A 10,058-nucleotide genomic window follows, 5' to 3' on the forward strand; every position below is an offset into this window, starting at 1 on the left:
AAAATAAAGCGACTTCTTGGAATGAGATTTTGCCATCTTCAATGTGACTGAATCATTAGCAGTAACTTACTTATTCTGTCAGTTCTCACAGAAATTAAAATATCACAGTAATATAACGAAAACGAAAACTCTTTATCATAAGATAACCAAGAATCGCGAATATATAGTATTATAATGCTTAAGTTAAACTTAAGAGTCTAGAATTGAATCCAGAATTAAAATCTAAAAGTTATTTTCTTATTTTCTAAAATTCTTGATGACAGGATACAAAGGAGAAGCACCAAAAATAAATAATATCAAATTTCTCTTAAGGAGTCTAGAATTGAAGGCTAAAAATTAAAAAGTTATTTTCTTATTTTCTAAAATTCTTGATAACAGGATACAAAGGAGAAGCACCAAAAATAAATAATATCAAATTTCTCTTAAGGAGTCTAGAATTGAAGAATTAAAATCTAAAAGTTATTTTCTTATTTTCTAAAGTTCTTGATGACAGGATACAAAAGAGAAGCACCAAAAATAAATAATATTAAAATTCTCTTAAGGAGTCTAAAATTGAAGACTAAAAATTAAAAAAGTTATTTTCTTATTTTCTAAAATTCTTGATAACAGGATACAAAGGAGAAGCACCAAAAATAAATAATATCAAAATTCTTTTAAGGAGTCTAAAATTGAAGACTAAAAGTTTAAAAGTTATTTTCTTATTTTCTAAAATTCTTGATGACAGGATACAAAGGAGAATCACCAAAAGGCTTATCAGGGGAGACTGGAACTAAAGGACAACGTGGTGAAGGTTACAGTGATGGAGAAGGCGGTGATCTTGGTGACATTGGATTGAGAGGAAGACAAGGAGTACGTGGTGACCGCGGTGAACCCAACTGTAAGTGTTTTGTACTATGTGTCCGGAAAAATACTAATGTTATACTATCAAAATATATTTCGAAACCAAAAATTTAAAAAATCATAACTCCGAGTTTCATGCCCTAAGCTCATAGCTTTTAGTTACATCTGATGATTACTTAGAGCATGAAACTCCGAGTTATTAAATTTTTGGTTTCGAAATGTATTTTGATTGAAGAAGCTCTACTCCTGGTTGGTTTATCGAGCACTCTTTGAATATGATTTTACCTCTTTTGATTGATATGTGTTATACGAGCTGGCACAAAACGTTGTTTTAACGTTGATCCAATGTTCATAACGTCCATATAACGCTAGATGAACGTTGAACGAACGTTGTGTGCCAGCTGGGAGTAGTCAACTTCCTCTAATTCGAATCTCTAAGTTTCGAATTTTTCTATTATTCGAACTAAAATATTTGTCGCTTCAGATGGAAAGTCGTTATAAAATGTTCACTTTAATTCGAATAAAATTAGCCCTTTGAAGATCGAATTACAGAAAGTCAACTGTATCGTTTTTTTTTATTTGACACACGTGCATTTCCTTTGTTTTCAGGCAATTGTTCTTGAAAATTTTGAAATATTTGTTAAGTCTGCAGGAGTCTCCAAGTATTTACTTAATATTCTTGTTTTCTCGATAGTCATCAAAGGATTCCCAGGAGACAATGGTCCTAAGGGAGAAAAAGGAGGCCGAGGTTTCCATGGTATCACCGGCTCACCAGGACCCGAAGGAAGACCTGGACTTCAAGGACCTATTGGAGACAAAGGGCCAGAAGGAAAGGAAGGTCCCGGTGGACCAGCTGGTACAAGTGGAAGTGCTTCTGATACTGGCCACGTTATTGTTCGACATTCACAAAATGCTTTCATCCCAAGCTGCCCCAAGAATTACAAGGTTTGTTGCTATCTCCTTCAGAATCCTCATAGTAACGCCCCTGTGTGGTACATCTTCCCACGCTGGGGATAAAAACTTTTATCGAGATGTAAATTGGAATAGAAATTCTATTGTTCTGAGGTCAGAAAAATACGGCAAGATGGTTTTGGAGTAAAAATTTTTCATTGAGTTTGAAAAGGGGATGAAAACTAAATCAATTTTCCAGTGGGGCTGAAATTGTAGAGCAATTTTTCCACCGGGACGAAATTTGGCTAAATTTTCTAGTAAGGCCAAAGGGTCTGTGACACATGGGTGTGTATTATTATTGCATAATATATGAAATTGTGTAATAATCTTAACAGTGTTCTTTGCCCGGTTTGTTACCAATCAGCCTCTCTGAAAGTGACGTAATCTCATGATACTTTGTAGTAGTGCATAGCCAGAAAAGATATGACTATGACTATGGCAAGTTATTTTTACTGGTATTTCAGGGATGGAGCTATTCAATAGTAGTCGTGTATAAGAGTTTTTAATTATTCATAACTGTAGAAGCTATAAAATCGTGTTCAATATAGACACATCAAAACACATTAAAGGTCGGTCTCCATATACGCGCGCTGCAATCGCACCTTTTAGCTTCAATCCATTTTGCTTGGAAAAAAGATTACGTCATAAAAATGTAGCGCGCGCTCGAAAAAAAAGTTGAACACATTTTAACTTTTTCAACCATTACTTCAAGCGCGCGCAAGTGGAGACCGGCCTTAAAAGAACGTTGGAAGCAGAAATTGAGTGCATCCTTGGTAAGAAATCATGTTTCGAGTGTTTTTTATGATTTGAGGGTTAAAAGAGATTTATCTTTTTTAATCTGTAGATGATGTGGGAAGGATACTCATTGATGTACACTGTTGGTAATGGATACGCTCATTCTCAAGATTTAGGTGATGCTGGATCCTGCTCAAGATCTTTCAGGTATGATATATTACGCAGAAAGAGAGAAATAAGGTATAGACCGCAGCTCACACAGAACGCCATAGCAACGCCCATCTAATGTCCATAACGTTCTTATAGCGTTATGTTGGACGGTGAAAAAGAATGCGGCTATTATATTTTGATTTTTCCCGACATGTTTCGGACTCGGTCCGTTCTCAAGGGAATGATATTTCTATAGAAAAAAAAGCGTTTTTATACAAAATTATTTGACGTCAAATTGGACAAATACGTCATTTTAGGCGATTTCGGCTTGAAAATGGGTTGGTGTAAATGGGGCCATCTGATAAGTTGAATTTGGTCTAAAATGAACGTGTAAATCAGACTTAGGCGCTCGGTTGGAGAAGATTGAGTTCTTGGTTCAACCCATGAGATGCGAGGGTTCTCAGTTCTTTGATCCAGAAGTTTTCTCTCTGTAGTATTATCCTTTTCATTCTTTCTATATCTGTCTCGTTGATCTGTTCGATGATGGTGAACTTTGCGTCTCTGTTGAAATCGTGGTTGGTTTGGTGGAAATGTTTACACGCTGGGATTGTCTCTTGTCGTGGTCTGTATGCATTACTTCTATGGTTATTGAGTCTTTGATTGAATTGGGTCTCGCTTTTTCCAATATATTGGATGTGACATTTGTTGCATTCCAGGAGGTAGATGATGCGAGTGCTTTTGCAGTTAACGTTGTGGAAGATCTGGTACGTCATTTTGGTTTGTTGACTGGTGAAGGTTGAGGTTGACATTATTTGTTTACAGCAAAGGTTTCCTGTCCTTGTTAAGCAAGGCTGGCACTTTCCTTTCAGTTTTTGTTATTTTCTTGAGACTTTATTGTTGGATATTGATGTTTGTCCAAGTAGATCTTTCAAGTTTTTGTTGCGTCTATACGCAATGACTGGTGTTTGTTGGAAGGTATCTTGAAACCGTTCGTTGATGTTTAGGATATCCCAGTGCTTTTCCAGTAAGGTACGGATAGGTGATAAGTTTTTGTTAAAGGTAGTGATGAAGGCGATTTGTTGTTTATTCTTGGTGTTGTTGTATTTTAGGAGATCTTCCCGGTTCTTAATCTTAACTTTGTCGAACTGTTTATGGAGGTTTTCAGCTTTGTATCCTCTTCTGATGAATGCATCTTTCATTTGGAGGAGGGATTGGTTGTATTCTTCGGGGTTGGAGCAAATCTTTTTTATCCTTAGTGCTTGACCGTATGGGATGTTGTTTTTTAGGTTGTTTGGGTGGTATGAGGTATTATGGAGGTAATGACCGATCTGTTGGTTTTTTGAAGATCTTGTAATCTAGTCGATTGTTCTTTATGGTTATCATTGTGTCCAGGAAGTTGATCTCGCTATGAGAGTATTCCGTCGTGAATTTAATTGATGGGTGAACTGTGTTGATGATTGCGAAAAATTCTTTTAGATCACTTTCTGTGCCTTTCAATATAAAAAATATGTCATCAATGAATCTGAGGTATTTTATGATGTTGTTAGATATGCGTGGATAGATTTCTCGTTCTTCGAACTCTCCCATAAAAATGTTTGCATACGATGGGGCATATTTAGTACCCATTGCGCATCCTTTGATTTGGAGATAGTGTTTGTCGTTGAATATGAAGTTATTAAGGGTGAGGATGAGGCGTAAGAATGTTAAAATTACTGTCATGTGTTTAATGGACGACTCGACCTTTGTTAATGATTTACGAATGGAGGCTATGCCTTCGACATTCGGGATGTTGGTATATAATGCTGACACATCCATGGTTACAAGTATTGCGTGTGCTGGTATATGTAAATCTTTGGTTTTGTTGATAAAGTCTGTTGTGTCTTTGATATATGAAGGTAGTGATTTCGCATGGTCTTGTAGGTGATAATCAACATATTGGGAGATACGTGCTGTGTGACAATTGATGGAGCTGATGACAGGTCTGCCTGGGTTATCTGGTTTGTGTATTTTGGGTGTGGTGTACAATTTTGGTGTCTTTGGCTGTGTCTCGGTAAGCATTTCAATGGCTTTATCGTCTAGCAGCTTGGATTTTCTCAGTGATTCTATGATGTCTTGTATCTTTTTGTTATGTTTTGGTGTGAGGTCTTGGTCACACTCCTTGTAGAAAGTCTGATCGTTTAGTTGTCTTAGGGCTTCATTTATATAATCTGCAACGTCTTGGATTACTACGGCGCCTCCTTTATCGGCGTTTGTGATGATGATGTCTTCTTTTCTCCTTAGTTGTTCTAAAGATTCACGTTCTTCTTTTTTCAGATTGTATTTGCGTTTGGTTCTTGTGATCTCGTGGTTATTTATCTCGTTTTCAAAGGCGTCTATGAAAGTTTTGATTGTGTGATGTGGGTTATTTGGTGTCCATTGGTTATTTTTCTTTTTTATGTAGAATGGCTTTTTAGCCATTGTTACAATAGGGTCGTTTCCAAAATGTGCTTTTAGTTTAATTTTTCTTGCGAAGTCGTTTATGTCGTTCTTATAGCGTTAGATGTACGTAAAAACAACGTTGTTTGTCAGCTGGAATGTACTTACCCTGCTATACCTCAATTGATTATCGGCGATAGCAAGCGGAGTATAGATCCTTTTTCATTTGACTAAGGTCCCGAATAGACGTCCCCCCGCTTATTAATTTTCGAAAATATTTCGGACCCCCCCCCGTTCTTATTAGGACCCCCCCGTTTATTAGTTTTTAAGAATATTTTCAGCTGTCAAAGAGAAGGACCCTTATTTTGCTCTAAATAGCCTGATTTTAGCCTTTATTTACCTAAATATTTTCAGACCCCCCCGTTTATTCAGACCCCCCCGTTTATTATATTTTGCAAAAATTTCGGACCCCCCCTTTTATTCAGACCCCCCCTACTATTCGGGACCTTAGAGTACTATCTATTTGATCTTAGAGAATGAAAACTGTGATTTCAATTTATATTACTAAGTCAACTGGCACACAACGTTGTTTCAACGTCCATCTAACGTTATATGGACGTTGGGAACATTAGATGGACGTTGAAACAACGTTGTCTGCCAGCTGGGAAGTCAGTTGGTACGCAACATCAAAACAGAACGTTTATGGTGAAACGATAACATTATAGATTTTCAAACAACGTTATGTTTCATAGGGGATCTTCGGTTGGGACAATTTTACATCAAAATTCTTACTTATTGTGGCCAATCAATGTTTGAGGCTAAAAAATACCGATACTTCCTGTTAATGTCTTTTCACCATATATTATGCAAATTAGAAGTTAAATGCTTATTTAACTTGTTAAATTGTAGTTTATAGCTTTAGTTTTGTTAATAACCAACTCAGCGCCAAAATACATTGTAGATTTTTAACGTTATGTTCTTCGTAATCAGAGAATTTTCAATTTATTTCAGCACTTTACCATTCCTTTTCTGCGGTATAACCGGAACCTGCCAATATGCCTCACGTAATGACTTCACATACTGGCTCGCTGGGGACGTCCGCCAACCTATGATGCCAGTGACCAACGACGCAGTAGAGCCATTCATTTCTCGTTGTGTAGTTTGTCAAGCTCCCGATATCAATATGGCTGTGCACTCACAAGACGTGGTCACACCTTCTTGTCCAGTTGGTTATGATTCTTTATGGTCAGGATTCAGTTTTATGATGGTAAGTTTGGACTTGGCTCGCAAAATCTTTTTCTGAACATTTTAGCGTTGATGGATATAGTTTTAATAGTGCATATAACTAGCTGTTTCTCTTTAATATTTTAAATTCTCTTTCATGCGTTAAAAAACGGTCCATGATATGAAGGTTTCACATTTAACAATATTACTGATAGGAATTCCATGTATAAATAATCTTAAATAATAAACAATAGACCTTTTCATAAATTACGTTACGAACATCACTTGCCTCGTTTTGAGATTTTTGTCATGGTGATTATCTCCCAGAGCATTTTATTAAAACTACTTTCTATTCAAAAACAAATCATTGAATGTCTCAAGGGACATAATCACCATGGCAATTGTTTGAATACGAGGCAATTGATGTTCGTGACGTAATTTATGAAAAGGTCTATTGCTGGTTTTTTTTTCAAACTTTCATCACATATTTATTACCTCAAATAGGTTGCAGCAGCTGGAAACACAGGAGCTGGCCAATCTTTAGGATCATCTGGATCTTGTTTAGAAGAATTCCGCCCCAAGCCTTTTATTGAATGCCAAGGAGCACGTGGTTCATGTCATTTCTTTTCCGACAAATTCAGTTTCTGGCTCACAACAATCGAGCAACGTTCCCAATTTACTATACCGTCACCTCAAACGTTGTCGGCTACTAAAGGTGATGATTTGACGTCAAGAGTGTCCAGATGTCGGGTTTGTGTCCGGAAAAATAAGGTGTCCGAAAAACTGGCTCAAGATGCGCCGCAAGAACGTGCAGGTTTCGGAGGATTCTTCGATAACCTTGCTTCCTGGATCTAGTAGAATTATGGAGTATTATTGGATGCGATATTAAGGAGATAACGAAATATTACCAAATCATTATGGAGATAACGAAATACCAAATATTATGGAGATAATAAATACGAAATATTATGGATATCTTTAAAACGATATTGAATTCTCTGAAAGTTAGAGAACGTCATATTAAAAGGAGTTATTTAAGAGAACTTAAAGATTTCGAAGAACTTCGTGAAAATCATCTAATTATATACCTATCATTGAAACTAACTTCTTTAACTCCTTTGACCGTACTGTATAGTCCCATTTTATGTGATTTTCAATGTATATTGATAGATAGCTAGTTAATTGCAAAAAAATAAGCTTTTATTCATACCCGCATAAACCGGCACCAACTTTTGATTTCAAGCTCTTTTAATTCCCTAAGATCATAAACTACACGGAATTCATCAAAGAATATTAAAACAGGATCTGCGTGGATTTGTTTTTCTAGGTTTTTCTAAGTTTAAGTTTCTCTGTTTAACATTTCCAAAAGCAATTTCAGGTTCTTATTTCTGAGGTTTACTTAACATCTATCTAAATAAAGTATTTTATTTTAAAGTGCTTGATAAATTAACTTCGTTCACACAGTACGTGCTTAATGTTTTTGAAAATTTGACAAAACTTTTTTCGAAAATAACAGGGGAACTTAAGGCCTATAGAACACCCCCGGTCGCAGACCAAATGGGACTATCTTCTCACCCCACTGGTTAATTGGGCCAATATTTCGTCCCTTAAATACTCTACCCTTTATTTCCCACTGGAAATTGACTTTGATCTCATCCTAACTTGAAATTCATTAGAAAAATTGCACCTCAAAAACAGTATGATTTTTATCCCCATTGGAATTGCGATATAAATTTAATCCCCACTGTGGGAAAAAGTTCCACCATGGCAGTGAGAAAGGGGTGTGATAGACAAATCAAGGAATAATCTTAGGTCAAAATTAGGTCAAGGAAAAAGTGGAAATGTTACATTGTTAGTAAACGGAAAAGAGCCGTAGGAAATATTAAGAAACACGTATTTTCTAATCAAACCAATGAAAAATATTTTTGTTTCGTCAAACACTAAGTTCTAGAAAATAAACAATTTTGATTTTCTTGCTTATCTATGTCAATAACTTTTTAGATGGATTGACCTGTCATTTTGACAAAATTAGATTTTATTCAAAAAAAGAATATTCGGTAGATTAACGCGAAAAGATTATAGAAAAAATGGGGATGGAGTTTTTACTTTGTGGATTGATGGATTTATGGATTAAGATGGAATTTTGACGTGTGAAAACGTGTGTTTTGTAGATTTTTCGGGATATCTACATTTCGCTGTGATATAAGATAATATTTTAGGCCAGTTGAGAAATTTTGTCGAAAACTAGATCGATAAATTAATTTTTCAGGTTTTAATTTCTCCCCTCTCTTGTTAGTTTCTCTTCGACGTCAATAATAACGAGTTTATATATTTGAACTTTCGATGTCGATGGCGTGACTAAAAAGATTCGGAATAACCCGTAGTTCTGACCTGCAAAATCAAGGATGGTAAAAGCGCCGATTTACCGTCGTCGTCAGTCGATCAAGATCTAGACAAGTAAGATGCTAACCGTCTCTATCGCAGAAACACAAACTTGCTAAGTTTACTATCTGCATTTGTGATTGCATCAACAAAATATAGTTTTCTGCACGACTACCCTGTCATCTAGTGCAAGAATCTAATATCTTTTTCGTTTTCTTTATTAAAACACCCCCTTCCATAGACCCAGTAGGCAGGATTTTTTCAGCCAGTGGGGGTAAAATTAACGGACTCAAACTCGTTAGGGATTGATGTATTTTTTATGGCTGGGGATTTAAATTTCAGTGTTTTCAAGTCAGAATATTTTTTTGTCGCTGTTTAAATCTTTAAGCAAAAGTATGAGTGTAGGGAGAAAAAAATGAAGATTATCTCAAATCCGGTACGTCACTGATGATACTCAAGATTCGCAAATTTTTCATCAGGCTTATCACAGTTCATTTGAACCATTTGTTGATTGTTTATTGTTTGAATGTGTCTGGTATAAAAAAGAGAAAATATTGACTCGTAATACAGAGTACATGGATTTCAGGTTAATAAACTAGACGTTCGATTACTGTCTAACTAGCTTTTTAAATTTAAATAAAGAAATATTGATGTTGGTTTATTGGTATCTACAATGTCTGTGTCAAAATATATTGAGAATTTTGAAATAATTTAGAAATTTGGACAGGCGAGAAAGTTACTTTCGGGTTATATTTGTTACATCTAATCGAATATTTTAATTTGGGAGGGGTTAAGAGACTATTCCAGGCCATATTCTGGGCTTTATTGGACCATTTTTAAACCTTTGGATCCTCAGATCCTAAGGTTTTCCTAAGTTTTAAGTCTAGTGTTAAAACTCTACTCTTCCAACCTAAGTTAGAGCGCTTCCAAATCGTTTGTGACTATAGAATTTCTCGGGAATTTCCCTTTTTTCTTAAATATTAGTACTAGTAATCGTATGGTTTGGAGTGCAATTAACGATTAATCACGAGTAACAAAGGAGAAAAAAGTAATTTGCACGAGTCCGAAGGACGAGTGCAAATTACGGTATTTTCTCCTTTGTTACGAGTGATTAATCGTTAATTGCACGACAAAACATACGATTCCGAGGTAATCGTCAGTAAATAATCATTAGTAAATCATATATTTTTGTTAACATTCGAAAACCTCCTTTTTTTCTTTTGTTTTTTCTTTCTTTTCAATTAAAAGAAGCTATTGTAACGTAAAATTTCTTTGTTCTTTTTTATATTGAAGAAAAAAAATGTCTTTGTTTTTATTATATAGCAAAAAAAAGTCTCTGGAGAGAAAAGAATAAGGGGACA

The 10,058-nt window shown here is 35.5% G+C and overlaps 1 protein-coding gene across 1 annotated transcript in view; it reads left to right on the forward strand.

Moving 5' to 3' along the window:
* The window catches only part of LOC136806259 (collagen alpha-6(IV) chain-like), a 51,899-nt gene extending 44,365 nt beyond the window's left edge, over positions 1-7,534 (forward strand). The window contains exons 49-53 of the mRNA XM_067062818.1: positions 725-877; positions 1,535-1,785; positions 2,636-2,733; positions 6,103-6,358; positions 6,820-7,534. Coding sequence (XP_066918919.1) covers positions 725-877; positions 1,535-1,785; positions 2,636-2,733; positions 6,103-6,358; positions 6,820-7,170 — 1,109 coding nt within the window. The 3' untranslated portion in view covers positions 7,171-7,534. The remainder of the gene's footprint in view (positions 1-724; positions 878-1,534; positions 1,786-2,635; positions 2,734-6,102; positions 6,359-6,819) is intronic.
* The last annotated feature ends 2,524 nt before the right edge of the window (positions 7,535-10,058 follow it).

Source organism: Clytia hemisphaerica, unplaced genomic scaffold (assembly GCF_902728285.1).
Source record: "Clytia hemisphaerica strain Z4C2 unplaced genomic scaffold, Clytia hemisphaerica genome assembly, whole genome shotgun sequence".
Taxonomy (NCBI): Eukaryota; Metazoa; Cnidaria; class Hydrozoa; order Leptothecata; family Clytiidae; genus Clytia; species Clytia hemisphaerica.